At 36.8% G+C, this 20,593-nt stretch overlaps 1 protein-coding gene across 2 annotated transcripts in view; it reads left to right on the forward strand.

Annotated features, from left to right (window-relative positions):
- The window catches only part of LOC150092031 (XK-related protein 6-like), a 39,995-nt gene extending 19,894 nt beyond the window's left edge, over window positions 1–20,101 (forward strand). Inside the window, exons 3-5 of one of the 2 annotated variants that reach the window (XM_090386698.1) lie at window positions 1,991–2,276; window positions 9,925–10,156; window positions 19,936–20,101. In XM_090386698.1, coding sequence (XP_090242824.1) covers window positions 1,991–2,276; window positions 9,925–10,156; window positions 19,936–20,091 — 674 coding nt within the window. In that variant the 3' untranslated portion in view covers window positions 20,092–20,101. The remainder of the gene's footprint in view (window positions 1–1,990; window positions 2,277–9,924; window positions 10,157–19,935) is intronic. The other variant, XM_090386707.1, reaches the window with a different exon arrangement.
- Window positions 20,102–20,593: the final 492 nt, after the last annotated feature.

Here is a 20,593-nt window from a genome sequence, read left to right on the forward strand (position 1 = left end):
GTCAGGGGCTTGAACCCTGGTCTACCCAAAGAGCGTGTGCTACTGCACTCCCGCTCCTGACCTCTCAGCTACGGAGGCATGTCCTTCTCCAACTATATAAAATTTTCACTGTTATAAAGGATTCCAGAACTAGGGACCATAAATTCAAATTATGGAGAAGAGTTTTAGACTGAATTGTAGGAAGTTTTCTTTTAGCCAATCAGTTGTTGATTACTGGAATAAGTTGTCTCTACAGGTAGTTGAGGCTGACAGAAGAAATTGAACTGGATAGTTAACTACGTGAGGAGAGAAGCATAGAATTAGTCTATTTTGTTTTCTACTTTTTATATATCTTATTTTTTTCTATCTCCCTTTACATTTTTATCATTTTTGATTTATTTATTGTTTTATTCTTTTATTATTCTTCTTTATTATTATAATTGATTTTATTATTATTTTTTTTTAATTATTATTTTTAAAATTTATTTATTTCTTAATTTTTGGTGGTGCGGCCAAAGCCTGCAGCTTCCTTGTATTATATGGCATATTATGTAAAGTGCCATGGAATCTGTTTGAGGAAAGTTCTGATATTGACAATGTTTTCTAGCACAAATACATTTCTTTATTTACTGAAAGCTGCTTCTTTAATGCAGAAATAGTTTTCTCAATTCTTAACTGATGGTATGAGTAAGTAGTACCAGATTATTTGGTTGATATTGAAATGGAGGTGAAATGCCATTAAGGAGCCATGATACTACTATCATTTTTATAGTATGTTTTACTAATGCAGTATGCATCGTTCCAGTTTTCTATGGTTACTATATGCTACTTAGCTCATTTCACTGCTACATCTTGTACTGTCTAATGCAGTGGTTCCCAACCGGTGTGCTTCGATCCTTTTCAAGTGTGCCGCAAGATTAGGAAAAATTCCATTGAGTTCAATCACTATTTCGGTGTGCCATTAATATTCATCTTTTAACTTAAAGTGTGACTTGAGTGACAAAAGATTGGTAACCACTGGTCTAATCTATTGCTTTGTACTATGTAGGTTCCTCTATGGGATATGGTTTTTCAACTTAATTAAACCCTTCCTGTATTGGTTTATGCAGTATACTAAGCATTTATGTGACCTTTTAATTCATTTTGTACTCAGGGTGGCTGTACTATGTAGGTTCACCAGGGTAATGGTACAGGCAAGATTTGGTTGCTGCAAAGTGATCAGATATTGCTGAAATTGTCACTTATATTTGACTTAAATAGCAACTCCAGCAGCATTTTAGACTTCTGCTTGTCAGCCTGGTGTGGCACCACATCATAGTCAGACCTACATGGCTATCAATACTAGAAGAAAGTCAGAAGCAGCTTTAGGGACCAATTAGCATTAGTAGTGGCATATGATGCAAGAAAGCAAGCTTATACAGCATCAGCCAAAAAAAAAAAAAAAAAACCCTTCCTACCTCACCTATCCATTCCCTTCTCTAATACTTTGTCTAGTTCTTCCTTGAATTTATTTAAGCTATCTACTTCTACAACAATAGATGGAAGTTTATTCCAGCAGTCAACCACTTGCTAGCTAAAGGCAAACTTCCACAGATCTATTCTGCAACTGTCCTTCCTCAATTGCATTTATGCCCCTTCGTGTGTGTGTGGTCTGAGCAAGAGGAAGAACCCCATCAGCACTGAGCTTGCTCAATTCATTCAAAGCCTGAAACACCTCAGTAGCATTACCTCACAGGTGCGTAGTCTCCAGAAGCTGCACTCTACAGAATTGAAGCTCATTCTTGGTAAGAGTATCCCTTTGTTTCTCTCATCAATCTCATTGCCCTTCTCTGTATTTGTTCCAGCAGCCCTACATCCTTACTAAAATGAGGCCAAAATTTGCAATTTGATGCTTTTTGCCACACAAAGATAATCTGTGATCAAAAAAATAATAATTTTGGCATTTTTATTTTAATTAAAATAGTTTTTCTGTGGTAGACTTTTTAAATAATTTTATTTAAATTTTTTATAGGACACTATCAGAAGATTTCCGTCTTGGTATCCATTGCGGCCTTGGCTTGGGCAATGGGTGTATACCAACGTGCATTGCGTGTTACTCAGGATGACAAAGACAAGATGTCATTGCTAGGAACTATTGTGTATGTAATTGCACAAGGTTTTGTGATTGGTGCCCGTATTGTTGCTTTAGCATTATTTGCTTCCCTCTATCCATTATACTTTGTGATATTTTGTTTAGTGCACTGGATATTAATGTCCATATGGATAATTAGCCTGAAAACAGACTTTTGTCTAAAAAGGTAATTTTTTGTTCAAAATCTGTTGCTTATTTGGAGTTAGTTTTTTGTTTTTAACTTATACTTTTTACTATTAGTTTTAGTTGGTAAAAAAGAATTTTTTTTTTTTTGTTTTTTAGTTATCTCTTATTAATATCACAACATGGTGGATCTCTGCTTCTTCTAGGATATTTTGAATATTGCACTGAATGAAGTAGCTATTTACTACTAAAATTGCTAAAAGTTTTTTTTCTTATTACAAGCTAGCAGTCTGAAATTATTGATAAAAAGTTAGCAGTTGTAGTAATGGATGTGTTTTTACAAGCTCCAGTATTCTTTTGGATTAGAAGAGATTAGAAATTTATTTGCCTATTTTCTGTAATATTTTGTAAGCTTAATTCTTATCTTAATGATGCACAAGGTTGACTTCAGATTCGTTAATATAGGATAATTATGATTCAAGATGGAAATGCCTGTGGGTGATTCTCCTGGAATCATAGGTTTGTTACCTGCACTCCTGGGAATCATAGGTTTGTTACCTGCACAACCAGTGGTGTGTATTCACAGGTCAATCCATCAGATATCTTAGTTCAAATGATGCATTTCTAAATGAAATTGAGTCACTGAAGAATTGAGCCGATGTCCTAGAAGGTTGTCAGGGACTAAAGCATTTAATGATGTGTCAGGTGATGGACTCCTGATTGAGGCCGTAGAAAATGCTCAAGTGCAGATAGTTCTAGTTCACAAGGGTTTAGTTTTATTTTGGGACTCTGTATTTTAGGGAAATGAGTAACATTATTTTGTAATAAAGATAGGGTGAATAGAACTAGCATATGTCTGCTGGTAGCTAAAATTTATGATGTTACCAGAAGGCTGTCAGTTTTCAAGGTTGCAGTTGGGAGGGGGAGTATAAGAATATTATTATTCATGTGGGAACTAACGAAATGAACTGCATACAAACTGACAACCTGATGGATAAGTATAGGGACATGCTAATATATGCCATGAGGTTAGATGATAATATACAAATATGTCTGTAGTTATGCTCAGGCATGTAGGAGGGATTATGTAGAAGGGCCATGAGAGTTTGCAAGCTTTCTTGGAAGGAAATTTTTTAATCAGAGTAGCCTGTGGTAGATAGAAGAAATGCTTCTTATAGAGACAGAATACATTTGATAAAAATTATTGATGTCAGAAGTAATGCAAGGACTTTTGTTGATATCCTTGAGGAGGATGTAATGGCCCAGGGAAGCTATTTGGGGTTGGGGTGTTAGTGTTAATACAGATGCATTTTTGTGATGGTATGAGTTATAATGTTTGTACACCCTTGTCAAAGGGTTCTTGTTTGGAGGCCACAAAAGTGTCAGTCTTCTGATATTGGAAAGAAGTGCCAATGACAGCAGTGTTTTAAATTGACAGAAAGCTAATAATAGGACAACATTTTTAACTAACATGAAAGGATTTGTCAGGTTAGTAAACAATATGAATTATGTTTATAACAGTGTCAGTGTTGTGAATAGAATTTTATTTTATTAAAGAATGGGTCGGAAAACTGCTAGCTTGGGGGGAGACAAAGACCAATAGATTGACAGTAGCCACTGGCAGAGGTGAAAGAGATTCTTGCACTGCTTCTATTAGAATGAGCAGAAGCCTGAAAAACAAGATGCATGGTATTTCAGAGACTGCTGGGAGCCATTGCGGTACAAGTAAACACATGGGTTGTGTTAGGGTAGCTAAGAATAGAAACAGGTGCAGGTATACTTGCGTGTACACCAGTGCTAGGAGTTTAGTAAATAAATTTGATGAATTTGAGGTATTGCTCAAAACATCGAAAGCAGATATTGTTGGGATATCAGAGACGTGGTGTCACACAGATATAAGGGATGCGGAACTGCAATTTGGGGAGTACAACGTCTACAGAAAGGATAGACAGGATAGGAAGGGGGGAGGTGTTATGCTATTAGTTAAGAAACACATAAAAACCAAGGAAGTGAAGCCAGTCGACATCGCTGGACAGTGCAGTGTGGAGTCAGTTTGGTGTGATATAAACATTGGGAGATCAAAATTGAGAGTAGGAGTGTGCTATAGGCCTAATGACTCTGATGAGTATAATAAGGAACTGTACAGGGAAATAGAGTGGGCCAGTAAATCAGAGTGTCTTATAATGGGAGATTTTAATTTCCCAGATATTGACTGGATTTTGGGGGCTGGTTACTCACACACTAGCAGGGCTTTTGTGGATTTATTGGATGATTGTTTTCTACATCAGCATGTTCGGGAGGCAACTAGAGGGAGTAATACTCTTGATTTGATTATCAGCAGTGATTCTTCATGCATTAAGAATCTGCAGATAAATGAACCACTAGGGGGCAGTGATCACAGTGTGCTGAAGTGGGATTTACTCAAAGAGGTAACTACCATTAGGGGTAAAGGGAAGGGTTATTGCTTCCGTAAAGGCGACTACGATGGACTGAGACAGTATTTAAATTCTATACAGTGGGACCAACTGATGATGTTACCAACAGCAAATTCAAAATGGGAAGCATTCAAAGAACTTATCTTGGAAGCTACTAGGCTTTACATACCAACTAAGAAATATTGTTCAAGGTTTAGGCCAAAATGGATGTCAGATGAACTAATGAGGCATATGGCAGAGAAGAAAAATGCATGGGATACTTACAAATTAACACATGACACAGAAGCCTATGATAGATACAAGTTGATATGCAGCCAAGTTACAAAGGAGGTTAGGCAGGCGAAGGCAGATTACGAGAAATCCTTGGCAAGGGATGCAAAGAAAAACAGCAAAGAGTTCTTTACTTATGTAAACTCTAGAAGGAAGGGTATGAATCAGATTGGTCCACTTGATATTGATGGGTCAAGTGTTGATGATCCTGCTCAGGTAGCTAACAAACTAAATGAATATTTTGCATCGACATTCACACATGAGGAGTTATTCAGCGAGGGGAATGCCAGAGGTGTATTCAACTCTAGCAGTAAGCTACAGAATCTTGAAATAACTGGGAGTAAAGTGGAGGAGAAACTGTTGAAGATAAACACAAGAAAGGCACCCGGGCTGGATGGGATCTATCCAGTTATATTAAAGGAGGCAGCAAAGGAAGTAAGCAAACCCTTAGCCATAATTATGAGAGCTTCCTTGGACTCAGGGGAGGTACCCATAGACTGGAAATGTGCAAATGTGACCCCAATTCACAAAGGGGGATCAAAGGCTGACACAAGTAATTATAGACCTGTGAGCTTAACTTCTGTTCCAGGAAAATTAATGGAGGCACTGGTTAAAGAAGCACTGCAGGATCATTTAGACAAGACTTCAGTTATAGCTCAGACACAGCATGGTTTTGTTAAGGGGAAGTCTTGCCTGACCAACTTGATTGGATACTATGATGCAGTCACAAAAGAACTGGATGCAGGGAATAACTTTGATATTATATACTTGGATCTTAGAAAGGCTTTTGATACTGTTGCACATGGAAGACTGCTACACAAATTGGAGCAGTGTGACATTGGAGGCAAATTGCTGCTATGGATAAAGGGGTGGTTGAGGGGGAGAAGACAGAGAGTGGTAATCAATGGACACTGCTCATCGTGGACTGATGTTATTAGTGGAGTCCCTCAGGGCTCAGTGTTGGGTCCATTATTGTTTTCTGTATTTATAAATGATATTGATGATGGTATATCAGGCTTAATGTCCAAGTTTGCAGACGATACAAAGGTTGGCAGTGTTGTCAAGGACACTACTGACACTATGCTGCTGCAACAGGATCTGGAAAGGTTGAGCAGATGGGCTGAGAGGTGGCAAATGAAGTTTAACATTGACAAATGTAAAGTACTACACATGGGAAACAGCAACCCCAGAGCAACGTATCAACTCTGTGGTACAACACTGACAGTGGTAGAGAATGAAAGGGACTTGGGGGTGGTTGTGCAGGCAGATATGAAGTTCTCTGAGCAGTGCAGATGGGCTGCAAGAGTAGCTCATGGAGTATTGTCAATGATATACAGGAATTTTTCCAGCAGGGATAAGGAGGTGATTATTCCATTGTATAAGGCGATGGTCAGGCCACACCTAGAGTACTGTATACAGGTCTGGAGGCCTCATTTCAAGAAGGATGTAGAGCTGCTGGAACGAGTACAGAGAAGGGCAACAAGATTAGTGAATGGAACAAAGGGGTGCTCTTACGAAGAAAGGCTTAAGTTTTGCAAATTACAGTGTCTGGAGACTAGGCACCAGCGAAGTGATCTGATAGAGGTGTATAAAGCCTTGAATGGTTTAAGCATGCTCAATGCTGATGGGATTCTTCCTCTAGCTCAGAAAAATCACCTGAGAGGGCATAAATTCAAATTGAGGAAAGACAGATGTAGGATAGACGTGCGGAAATTTGCCTTTAGCCAGCGGGTGGTTGGTTGGTGGAACAGACTTCCATCCCTTGTGGTGGAGGTTGATAGCCTAAATAAGTTTAAGGCTCAGCTGGACAGGTATTTTGAACGAAACAGAATGGTGAAGTGGTTTTTTTTTTTTTTTTTTTGGCTGATGTTGCATAAGCTTGCTTTCTTGCATCAAATGCCTCTACTAATGCTAATGAAAGCTTTGTATCTGTATGCTTTGTATGCTTTTAAATGCTATTTTTTTTTCTTACTTTTATCTGATTTCCCAATATAAAGCAAAATTATTGCCAAAAATTGAGTCTGAAAATTTTAAAAATTATAAAAAAATTTCAATTTTTTTTTTAAATCACAAAAAATTATAACGCTCATGGTTATTATTATTTTTTACCACACTAATAATCACTATATCTATCTATTAATCATTTAATTCACTTTGATTAATTTCTAAATCTGAATTCTAGAGAATTTCAGCTTTTTTATACCTAAATCAGACAACAATAGCCTATAGGCATGACCTCCTCCTTTGATTTTCAAAGCTATATTTGTGCTGCCAGCTATTAAAACAGCATCTGCTATTAATCAGAAACATTTCAGCACATGCTGGAAGGTTCTAAAGCACATGCTTTAGAACATTAACAGATGCCTGGTTTGAATTGTATATGAAAATGACCTTGTAAAATGTAAATTTATGTATATACTCCTAAAATGGTTAAATTGTTAGTCTGCACATCCCTCCAAACTAGCAGTTTTCCAACCCACCTAACAGTGCCTTAATAGCATTGACAAATATTCTTGCACCTCTTCTATTTAAGTGTATCCCATCTTTGCAAAAACAGTCCCTCCTGTTAACAGGTACAGGCAATGCTGAGAGAAATTATATGTAGTGAGCTTTGAATTATCTCCCCAGTACTAAATTGATTAAGAAAGCCCTCATCAATTGCTTTCCTAGGCAAAATTCCCGACATTTTTTAAATTTAGCCCTTGAATTGTGGCTTTTAGGGCAATTGTGTTGAGTGGTAGTTGAGACTACTGATAATTGTGATTCTTTCAGAAAAATAGGGCCTGGCAATTGTACGTGGAAATGGACATCATTGAGATTGGAACTGAGGCCACATATATTTGTGAAATGCATTGGGAAGATTTTAAGAGATTTAGACCTTTTCACAGAGAAGTTTGTTCTGTTAATTTGACTATTCACAATACATTTATGTACATGAGGTAAAAGTTTGTGGGGGGACATGCAGTAAGAATATACTCATCTTAATGACATAACATGGCTTGGCAGTGCTCCTACATGTATATACGCTGACTCCTTAGAGTACAGGCAGCAAAATTATCCACTAACTGATTTATCTGCCTCTCAGAGTTACCAATAGGTTCAGTTACCAATGCTAGCTGCTAGGTAGTTCCTATGAACTACCTAGCAGCTAGCATGCAAAAACTATTTTAAAGCTGAACCCTTGAAATATAAAAAAATATTGGTCCTTGCCATGACGCGTGTCACACTGCATGAAAGAAGAGATGACGATATGCTGCTGGAACTTTGCTTTGGAGAATAAGCATGGTTTTCACCATTTCACTCCTACAATAAGCATGATAAGAAAGTTGGCTGTTCCTTTGTGTGATATGGATCCTACCTCAATCCCTGATTACTTTGGTAGTTGGCACGTGGTTGTAATCATTAATGTACTTGGTGCATAGTTTTTGACTTTTCACTTGGGGTATAGCCATGATTACTAACAGTATTATTGTGAATGTGCAAGCAGAGGATTTGGCTGTTGCAGATTGACTGGGCTTTGCTGAAATTTTGTTCCCTTGGCTCACAAATGAGACCTCCATTGATGTTTTAAACTCCTAGTAGCAGCCCTAGCTATCATAACTGGAAGAATAAGTGTGAGAAACTTCAGTGACCAATAGGCAGTGTACTTCCTGTAATGTTTGGTAGCTCTCCATTATTTGCCCATAGTCTTGCAGCCAGTTCCAGCTGTATGAGTCACTGTTTCATATGCATCTACAGCAGGCCCTACGCTTCCCTTAAAGCTTTCCAAATTACTGACTGTCCCAATAGGAGTTTGAAATAGTACAGGAATCAAATATATCTATGCCTTTTATCTGTGATAAATTTTTTTTGTCTATCCATCTCCCTTATTGCTTCAATTAGTATCAGCAAATATTGTGCATTTTGTATTTAAGTGCATCCCTATAAAAGCAAATTTTTCTGTCAACAAGCGCAGGCCATGCTGTGAAATATTGTACTTCATGGGCTTTCTTGCCAGGCCATAAAATGTCTCCTGTCACTACTGTACTTAGATAAGATTTCAAAGGCGCCTCCGTAGCCAGGTGGGAAGGAGCAGCAGTGCGTAGCACACGCTTCTTGATTAGACCGGGGTTCGAGCCCGTCACCACTGAATACGGAGGATGCAGAAAGGTCAGGGAATGACCACCGCATATTCCCGGAGCAATATGGCCTTAGTTGCTAATGCTCCTAAAAACCAAACAACAACAACAACAACAAGATAAGATTTCAAGACACTTTCACATTGAGCTCTAATTTGTAGCTTTTCAATGTCACCTCATAACCACAAAGTAAGAGCTCAGATTGTCTGTGTTCATTATTATTATTAATAGTAGTACTACTACCTGCATGTACAACAATATCACCTTTTATGCCCATAAAAGATAATTGTTCTACAATATCATTAACTTCTGCACTTGGCAGATGTATTTGGGTATTATTCCACCTCTCCCTGTTAATCCTTTTATCAGTTCTCATACGAAACAGGAAATGACCCTGTATAAATTGTATGAATATACAAAAGAGATCAAAAAACAGTATAGAACTATACATATAAAAAAAAAATTGTTATGTATAAAGTAAGAATAATATCAAGATTAATAAATATAGAAGTATAAAATGACAAAATATCAAATGTATGAATAGGAATAAATCAAATTTTAAAACACACAAATTCAAATAAAACAAATTCCTCTCTAAATAAAACAATAAGATTTTAAGAATAAATAGCAATCAGAAATTATCAGTACACAATATATTGCATTGTGAAGGTTGTGGGAAGGAATAGAACAAGAGTATGTGCTTTTTTTAGTACACATTAATTTCTCATTTACGTCAAAAAAATTATTAATACTCATTTCAGATTAATCAGCTAAATGGGTTTATGGTCAGATGTTTGTGCATTTTCTTGAGTTCTTTCAATAAATATTTATTGGTTGCTAAAATAATTTTCATTTTCCTTTATTGCAGATATTTAGAACCTTTTTATGATGCTGTCCTTGCACACATATTCACCTTTTGTTATTTGAATCCTGTTGATACACCTACCATATGGAGACAACTCATCTTTTATACAGTTATATTTATGGAGAATACCTGCCTAATGTGTATGTGGTTTTTCTACGTTGACTCATGTGTATGGTATAGGGATGCAGCCATGATTTTGCATTTCTTTTCTTTTGCATTTGGCTTGATAGTACAGGTAAGCTGAATTTGAGATACACGGTAAAATACAATGGTGTAAATATTTTATTTTAACCATGATATGACTATTTTTATATAGTATTAGTATCAGCAAAATGATGCAAGGAAGCAAGCTTATGTAGCACTAGCCAAAAAATAAAGATGATAAAACAGAAATATTTTAAATTAAATTAAAAAATAAAAAAAGTGATGTGTTGCCTTCCCTCCTTTCATTTACCTGATTTTTTTTTTTAAGTATTTATCCAATCACTCCCTAAATTTAGATAAACTTCCATCTCTACAAGAGTATGTGTGAGTTTATTCTGACAGTTAGTCACCCTTTGATTAAAGGAAAAGTTTCAGACATCCAGTATACAGTTATTCCCTCTCAATTTAAATTTATGCCCACTTGTGTATGTCCTGTGACCAACTATAAACATCCTCTGCATTTAGTTTAATTGAGACCTTTAAGGGCTTTAAACATGGGGAACTTAAGCTTTGCAAATAGGCTGATTTGTAGAACTGACCCTGGAAGTTCTTCCCCAAGCCAAAATATTTCCATCACTTTGAACTTTTTGCTTTGCTGCTCTAATGTGATATATGATTTTATTCTAAACAGTTTGAGAAACCAAGCTTTCTCAAATTGTTTAGAATCAGGGTTTCTCAAACTGCTTCAACTTCTTGAATATCCACTACCACTTACTTAAATGCTGATCTTCAGGTAATTCTCCAGTGGGTTAAAAAATCAGTTAACTTCAATCTTTCTAAAACTCAGCACTGTCTTATTTCTTGCAAAAAAGTCTGCTGTTCCTGTACTCATTTGTGATGACACTCAGATTTCTAGATAAGATCACATATCTTTATTAGGGATTGCCCTGACTTCTAATCTACCCTGACTTAAGTGCTTTACAAATATTGCTTCCTCTGCATAAAAAAACTGGGTTTACTTTTTTTGCTATCAGTAACTTTTCTTCTAAACAACTACTTGGTACCAATTTGAAATCCATCCTACCATGGAATACTGTTCCCACATCTGGGATAGTGCACTCAAAATCTCTCAGACTTCTAAGATCCATTCAAAAGAAGGCAGTTAGGTTAATTAATGAACCATCTTTTACTGTCTATCTCATAGATATTCTGTCCATGAGACAGAGAGACTTGGTTGTACTGTTTTTCTGAATTGGCACCTATAATTGCTCCCCTCTTTCTTCCAAACCAGTCTGAATACTTTCTGTAACCAGTAAGCATCCATTTACTGTCTGGCTTCAAATTCAGAACTAACTTTTTTCTTTCTCATTTATCCCTTCAACTTATGTTTTCTGGAACAACCTTCCTTTGTGAAAAAAATTCTTGCTTGTGACATATGAAATTTATAAACTGGATGTTTATAAATGACTGTGTAGCAAAAGCTGTATGGCCTAGAAATAAATTAGTAAATCTTTCTACATTGGTGGCCAGCAAAATTACCGTATTTCCCCATGTATAAGACACTCCCATGTATAAGACGCACCTTAATTCTTAGAACAGGCTTTCTGATTCTTCATTTTCTTCAATGCATGTTCTACCTCATCAGGAAGAATATTGGGTATGCTGTATGTGTTGCTACTTTGCAATCCATCTTCACCACTGCTGGCATCATTCCCTCGCTCCTTGTATAATTCTCTTTAGGAATCTTCTGCTATTATTGGTGTACTTATAAACACCATAACGATGGTGTTTATAAGTACACTATCGCTATTCTTCAGTTTCAGTATCATTTGTCTTTCTGTATTACTGCTCATGGCTGCTGATTTAAATCCTTTGTTTTCCTTTAATGCTTGTTCTACTTTTCTTGTGTTAAATCTTCTTATGTCCTCACTGAGTCTCTTTCTAATGGCTTTGCATAACTCAGTATACTAAATTTTTTTCCTTGGCAGTGTTTATCTTGCTCTTCATTTTTCGCCTTCGGTTCATCATAACAAGTGTTTCTTGACTAATTTTTTCTTCTTTGGATTTCTTTTTCCCTATAGGTTTCTTGGGCTTTATCACTTTCAGAAAGTTGTAATATTCCTCGTCGATATCTTGGTCCTGAGCAGTCTGCAGAAGGTCAAACTTGTTCTTAAATTCCAGTACATACTGCTTTTTCTCCTCCTCTGTTATCTCAAAGATCTTTGTATTATTTACTCAAGTCAGTTTTTTCCTTTCCTTTCCTACATCTATATCAAGTGTACATCTTACCATTCTGTGATCACTTCCAACATTTACCTTATTCAGGACGGTAACATCATTCACAATATATCTTCTGTTAGTGAGGATGAAGTCGATTTCATTAGTTGTTAATCCATTTGGACTCTTCCATGTCCACTTTCTGTTCACCCTTTTCTTGAAAAAAGTGTTAATTACTGACAATCCTTGAGATTCTGCAAATTCCACAAGTCTTTCACCTCTTTCATTTCTTTCACCAATTCCAAAATTTCCTATAGTTCCCCTTTCTGCGCTGTTTTGTCTTTTTCCAACCTTAGCACTGACGTCCCCCATAATAATAGTGTAGTGGGTTTTCTGCTCATCTAAAAGACTCAACCTCTTCATCATCATGGCTCGATGTTGGTGCATAAATCGTTATAACTTTTAGCTTGTACCTCTTAGAAATCTTGAGTATTAGTCTTGACACCCTTGGTGATGTACTTTTGAATTCCAAAATGTTGTTTTTAAAATCTTTATGGACCAGAAACCCAACTTCACCTTCACTCCTTTCACTGTTTCCATTGGTGTACAGCAGATTTCCACTTGATAAACTTATAAGTGATTCATTTCTTCTTCTTGTTTCAGCCAAACCGATGATATTCCAATTCACATTTTCTAATTCCTTTTCCAGCTCTAATATCTTGTCTTCACTGATGAATGATCTTACGTTATAACAGGCCAAGTTCAGTTTCCTCGCATGGCAGCCTGGTCGTACCCAGAGATTCTTAGCACCCTCTGTTTCCACTCTGATTCTCTCGCTGCTGTAAGAGGGGGAATGAAAGCTGCTGGGGTGCTGAGGGCCATTTGTTTTGTCGTGCTGTCATATGCTGGAGGGTTTGGTCTTTTCCTCTTCACACTGACCAGGCGTCTTGAAGAGAACCACTCTACACGTTCATTGCCACCTAAGTGACGTAACAAGGCTTACCAACGAGAAGGTGTGCATGAGTGGATTTTAGGGAGGCAGGCCAACCGGACTTCTCCTAAATCTTCTGTAATAGAGAGATATTGGATCCATCAGTGTTTTAGGCTGAGTGTCTGATAACACACAGGATACCTGTTCCCCTCTAAGTCTTTTTTAATTTAACCATTTACCATATGAAAATTTAAATATGTAGAATAAATAAGTGTTGTTTTAAAGAATTATGGCCTTTGAGCTATAATTCTTCATATTATTTGATTATATATTGTTTCAGGTGAATTCCAGTTAATAACTGAAACACATTTGTCGTTATGCCTCTAATGTATAAAAATGATCCCAAAAAAAATTTTTATGCGTCTTTTTCTTAACTAAATCACAGTGGCATACATTCATGAGGAATGGTCACAAAATTTAACAGTTATACTTTGGCTTCCCTCTAGATGATCAGAATAAGGCATGGGCATAGTTTTATTCAAACTCCTTGTTTAAATGTATGTGAATGATTAAACAAAAGGAAAAATGTATACCATTTTCCATAAACGTGATATGGAGGGAGAGAAAAGTCCAATACAGTGATTGTTACTTTTGCAATGTGAAAGTAACTGGATTCTCAACAAAGAATATGCATAAGATTGTTTATCTCAACCTGGATTCAGTGATGAAACCAATCCTAGGTGGTAGATGACTCTCATCAACCAGTGCAATGCCACTGCTTTGCTTATTGGAGGCTTGAAGTGGTGGAGTCCATATTTAGTCTCCAGAGCTAAGTTCCAGACAACCTTCCCCATCTCTTCTATTGTGCAGTATGATTGATGTCTTTTGAGGTTATGATGAACACCGTGGCGAGATCCAAACTTCCTTACATTTCAAGGATACAGCTCTAAAATGGTGTTCGCAGGCCGGCTGCTAGTTAGTACACCAGAACGAACCTCTTGGTAACTCTTCAGGAGGCTTCTGGATCAGCTAGTGTATAATCTTGTTACCTCTACTCTGCCAGATAATGACTGGAGGGAGTCCAAGTACTGTATATGTGAGGGATATTTTCGAGGCTACATTGTGTCAAGGATGTGGGTATATTCTCACCATGTGTACATTATATCCAAAAATTTCATTACTGTATTACATTTTCATTACTTTAATTTTTATTACTTTTTTTCATTAATTTCATTACAGCATGTCCCCCCCCCACTTTTCTTACTATTGAATACACCACGAATTGTCAAACTAATAGATTAAGATCTAAACCTCCCAAACACTTCCTAGTTCATTTCACAAATATACGTGGTCTCAATTCTAATCTCAACAGAGTCCATTTCCACTTGCATACTTTTTTCTGACAGAATCTCAGTTGTCGGATGATTCAACCACTACTCATCTCAGTTGCCCAAATTATTCGCTGTATGATTCCTTTCGCCTCAAAGGTGGTACTTGTGCATCTGTCCATTCCGATATTCCCTGTCAGAGACTTGGTAATTTGGAACCTCCTCTTTTCAATCTTCTCTGGCTTAAATTCTCTCTACCTCATTCTGTCAAATTCATCTCTTGTCTCTACCGATCTCCCAAATTCACTCATCACTTTGAGCTCTTTGACTTTCTCCAGTCCAACTTTCCTAACAATGAGGTAATTTTTCTTGGCGATTTTAATGTTCACAACTCCAGCAGGCTTCAGTTTTCTAGTCACACAGACCCAGCTGGTCGAGATGCTGAGGCTTTTGCAATTACTAATGACCTCACACATATTGTTCATTTACTTACCAGAATACCGGACAATCCTAACAGTACAGCGAACATGCTTGATATTTTTCTCACAAACAACCCTTTTAAGTACACGGTCGAAGTGAGTGATCCTTTAGGCACCTGAGATCACAACTTGTTGAAGGTTTCTTCTCTAATTGAACCTTATCTCGTGGCTATTCCGAACCTCATGTTGTTTGGCATTACAAGAATGCAAAATGGGATGACCTGTGAGATTTCTTTACCTTGGTCGGATTACTGTTTCAAACTTCTGATGTCAACATTTACTCAGATTGTGTCAGTGAAATTATTCTTGTAGGAATGGAATCCTTTATTCCACACTCCACTATCTAAATCTTGGTTTTCTAATAAATGTGCTATGGCTGTGGTTCAAGAGAAGAATGTTGCATATTGTCATTGGCTTGTTTCCAATTCTTCAGTTTTATTTTCTGCCTACACCAAAGCTTGCAACAATTGTGAGGCAGTTATTAATCAGTCCAAGCTAGATTTTGAACAGGCTAAGAGTAGAACACTTGCTTCTTGCCCTAATGGTGGCCAAGCATTCTGGTCTCTTGCCAAAGTTCTTGGCGACAACTTTTGCCCATCTCTGCTCCCACCTCTGTCAAAACCAGATGGTTCTAGTCACGTCAGTAAAGGATAAAACTGACCTGCTAGCGTCCCATTTTTCTTCCAACTCATATATTAATGATCTTGGTAAAACACCTCCCACCATTCCCAACACGCTCCATTCAATGATTTCTGTGGTCTTCCGTTAAAAGGATGCCAGAAGGATTTTGACGAACCTTGATGCTAAGAAAGCTCCGGGTTTTGATGGTATTTCTCTGCTTGTCCTCAAAACCTGCACTCCTGAACTTACTCCTGTTCTTTGCCACTTTTTTTCACTTTCTTATTCCAAAGGTGTTTTTGCATCTGCTTGGAAATTTGCTCATATCTAGCCAGTTCCTGAAAAGGGTGACAAATCCTTCCCATTCAATTATCATCCCATTGAAATTACTTCTACTCTTTCTAAGGTAACAGAGAAATCAGTTCACCGCTAACTCTTAAAACTACCTAGAAACCTTCCATCTGATCAAAGATCGCTAGTATGGATTTCGTCAATGTTGTTCCACTGGTGATATTCTGGCCTATGTTACCCATTTATGGACAAATTAATGGAAAAGTTCAGTGAAACACAAGCAGTTGCCCTTAACATCTCAAAGGCTTTCAATTGTGTTTGGCATAAAGGTGTTCTAAAAAAGCTTCCATCTTATGGTTTGCTAACTGTTTTTTGTAATTGGTTATCCAGTTTTCTCTCTGACTGCTCACTGAAGATGATGATAGATTGCCCTGTCTTCTAACTTCTCCACTAATGCTGGTGTCCCCCAAGGTTTAGTTCTTTCCCCCACTCTTTTCCTCTTGTATATTAATGATCTTCTTCCGTTGACTGGAAATCTTATCCATAGTTTTGCCGATGATAGCACATTGCATTCTACTTTCCATTTTGAGAAACCTTGCCCTGCTCAATCAGCTTCAACTTCTCGAAAATCTGCTACCAATTCCTTAAATGCCGATCTTCAGGTAATTCTTCAGTGGGGCAAAGACAACTTAGTTGATTTCAACCCTTCTAAAACTCAGTCTTGTCTTATATCTCGCAAAAAGGATTCTTCTGCTTCTAGGCTTATCTTTAGTGACACTCCGATTTCTAGACAAAATGATATATCTCTTTTGGGGATTACCCTGACTTCTAATCTCTCTTGGCACAAGCACATTACAAATATTGCTTCCTCTGCATATAAAAAAACTTGGTTTCCTCTTTCACTCTCGGCATTACTTTTCTTCCAATCAGCTGTTCACTCTGTACAAATCGCAAATCCACCCTACCATGGAATATTGTTCCCACATCTGGGGTGGTGCACCCTAAACCTCTCTCAGGCTTCTTGATTCCGTTCAGAAGAGGGCAGTTAGGTTAATTAATGATTCATCTCTAACAGTCTCTCTCCACTCGCCGTCTCATAGATGTACTGTTTCTGCTGCATGCCTCTTCTACAGGTATTTCCATGGGCACTGTTCTTCTGAGTTGGCTTGTATAATTCCCGCTCTCTCTTTCAAAACAGTCCGAACATGTGCCGCCACCAGCCAACATCCATTTACTGTTCAACTTCAAACTCACAGAATGAATTTTTCATCTTCCTTGTTTATTCATTCAGCTGCCATTTTCTGGAACAACATTCCTTCATACATATTTCCTGAAAATTACAGTCTACAGAAGTTCAAGTCTAATGTCAACAAATATTTTCTTTTATCTTCTCAACCTCCACAACCCATGCACGGTACTAAGTACTCTAGGTTCTAATACCTCTCGTTTTTGGGGTTTTCATAAAAAAAACAAAAAAAACCCTTCTTGACAGTATGCCAATTCTTGTACCTCCACAGCATGGCTAAATTCGTTAGAAAGTGAAATGGAATATGATGATAGTGCAATTGGTAGTGGCATGATGAGAACTTCATCTGAGTACACACCTGATGAAGAGACAAGTGTGTTTAGTTGCTTCCTGGTGTACTGCAGAAAGAGTTAGTTATGCATTGTTATTGTTATGCGTAATAAGAGATTTATTTTGCTGTGTGTAGGGAATTAACTTTTAAATTTTAAAAATTCCAATACAATAGTTTTGTCAGTTCATGCACGATCAAAATAAATTCATTATCTAAACTGAACCTGTCTTGTATATTGTTTCTGTGGATGCAATTTCCTACTTATGATAAAGAATACAAAGCAGTTATTTGAGATTTTGATGGCTTATCATTATTGGCTATTTTTACACTGAAAACAGTAACAGCAGTTTGTTTTATCTGTAATTATTCTTAATTTAATTTTGTTATGAAAACTTATTTTTCACCAATATAGAGCACCCTACCCACGTTGTAGGGTGTACTGTATATAGGTGAATCTGTCTGAAGATCATGTGACCTTGTTTCAGAGCACAGGGTGACTATCTGTCAAGCTAATTTTGCATACTCTGCTGTTGCACAGCATTATTAGATAGAGAGCAACGTGCCAATTTTTACATTGAAATCTCGGACTGCACTCAATTATCATCTTAATTCCTAGTTGAAAGGACTCCATTTGTGCATGACTTGTCCAATTGTTAATCACAATGGAGGGGGATTTGCATATACCCTTTTTATGGAATCCATTATCTTGTGGCACATTGGCTGTCGGTGATCAGTATGCAATGTCTAATATGTTATCCTGTTTCCCTTGATACTAACTTGTTTGTGTGCACGCGCATGCATTCATGTATGTATGAGCTGTGGCAATGAAGTTTCTGGAGTGCTGCAGTAAAAAGAACCAAGTGGAGCTAAAAAACGTTTTTATTTTCATTCAAAGTAATCGCCATCTGATTGAATGCACATATTACACCATTCTAAAGGTTTCTGAAAAGAGTTAGTGAAGGCATCCAAAGAGATGACATTCAGTTCAATGGTTATGTTTTTCTTGACATCCTCAACAACCTGAAATATTTTTCCTTGAGTGCAGTTTCACCTTGGGAAAGAGGAAGAAGTTCACTGATGCTAGATCGGGAGAGTAGTATGAATGATTGATCTGTACAATGCCATGTTTCATCATGTATCTTCATGAATGGGTGGGGCATTGTTGTACAACAAGAACCAGCTGCCTTTCTCTTGAAATTGCAGCCTCATCCGGAAAATGTACTTCAGTAATCTTTGGAGCACTTGTACGTAAAATGCAGCATTAACTCTTCCTTTCAGGTACAAATTCCTTGTGAATCAAAAAACATGATCAGCATTGTCTTCATCCTGGACTTGTGTAAACCAAACTTTTTGGCCTTGGTGATTTTGAGGTCCACTGCATGCTCTGATGCTTCATCTCTGGGATGTACTGAAACATCCAACACATCTCCAGTGACAACAAGGCAGAGGAAATTAAGATTATGTTGACAAGCCTGGATGAAGTTTTCACATGATGACACTCTTCATTGCATCTGCTCATCCATGAGGCAGCACAAATTTTGCACAGACCTTCCTTTTCCCTAAACCTTCACGTGGAATATTATGCATCATCTCCTTATTCATTTTCATCAGCTTATTATGACAGTCAAATGATCTCTTTCCACAATTTACCAAAATTTTGCAACTCTGTCCTCATTTTGAGATCGACAGATGCTCACTTGGATCAACATAAACATCCTCTTGTCCGGCTTTGAACCACTTGTACCATTCAAGCACAGTTACGACTTGACATTTCATCACCATAAATAGTTCTTAACATTTCATGCATTTCTGTTGCAGATTTTCCCAATTTAAAGCAAATAATATTCGTTTGTTGCTCCATTCCAAAATCGTGACGTGGATTGTTATTGCTACTAACGAAACATAATAGGTTGTTACTTGCAACCTATCAGCTTACTAGACAATCTCTATACCACCATCTGTTGGAGGAAGTTTGAACTACAACATACCACTTCTGTTTATTTTCATACTCATTGAATGATCACAGTCCAGGAACTCTATTGCCAAACCTCGTATGTGCACATATATATGTGTGTATACTTATTTTATTTTTTTGTAGTCCCATTCACCAAGTCTTGTAACTGTCAAAATACAAGATTTGGCAACTGTGTGAATGGGACTACAAAAAAACACTTTCTGTTCATATTGTGTACTATTACACAGTGATTATTATTTGCCATGCTATTTAAATACTTGACAAAGGAGCAACATAGCTTTGAAAGCTACTAAACATGCGCCATTTTTATTTGTTTTATTTATTCTCTGCCTTTATTCGTTTAATCTCTCATTTTAAATTTTATTTCTGTACTTTAATAAAGTTCTTATTTCTTTGGTTTTGTTAACTACATGCAAGGCTTTTTATAATATATTGTTTTTTCTTTTGTCATTAGGCAATATATCATTCCTTTTTGCATCCAAAATTAATTGCCAAAAAGAAGAAACACAAGAGGAATGCACCATGTCCTGCTGTGAAATCAGATGCTTGTTTATTAGAAGAAAAGTTAAATAAAACTGAAACCAAGAATATTTCAGATTCGTGTGCATAAAGTTTCAGAAGCTGAAGTGTTTATTCTTGCAGAGGACAAAAATTGGTTTTACGTACCCAAAGTGATGAACATATTTTACATAACTAAAAAGTTTTACTAAAAGTATTTTTTTTACACTAAACAAGGCTACAATTTCCTATTTGTGATAAAGAATACAAAACCATTTATTTCGGACCTCAATAGCCAATTATTGTGCCCAACTACATATACAGCTAGTCAATTGTATTTGTATAGGTGATTTTATTAATCAAAGCATCTTAAGCAAATCATTTTACACTGAAAAATTATTAAAATAATAACAGCAGTTTTATCTGCTGTTATTTATTTTTCTTAATAAATATATCACATATAACTAGTTTTCATTATATGAATTAAAGAGTTTAAAATAGTAATTTACAAATCAGTTACCAAGTCAGTTCAGGGTGCTGCAAGATTAAGAAAATTGTCATTTAGATCAGCGGTAATCGTTTGTTGCTTTTTTTTTTTTTTTTTTTATTGCTCC

The sequence above is a fragment of the Mastigoproctus giganteus genome, chromosome 1, assembly GCF_048544385.1.
Source record: "Mastigoproctus giganteus isolate SK-2022 chromosome 1, ASM4854438v1, whole genome shotgun sequence".
Lineage (NCBI taxonomy): Eukaryota > Metazoa > Arthropoda > Arachnida > Uropygi > Thelyphonidae > Mastigoproctus > Mastigoproctus giganteus.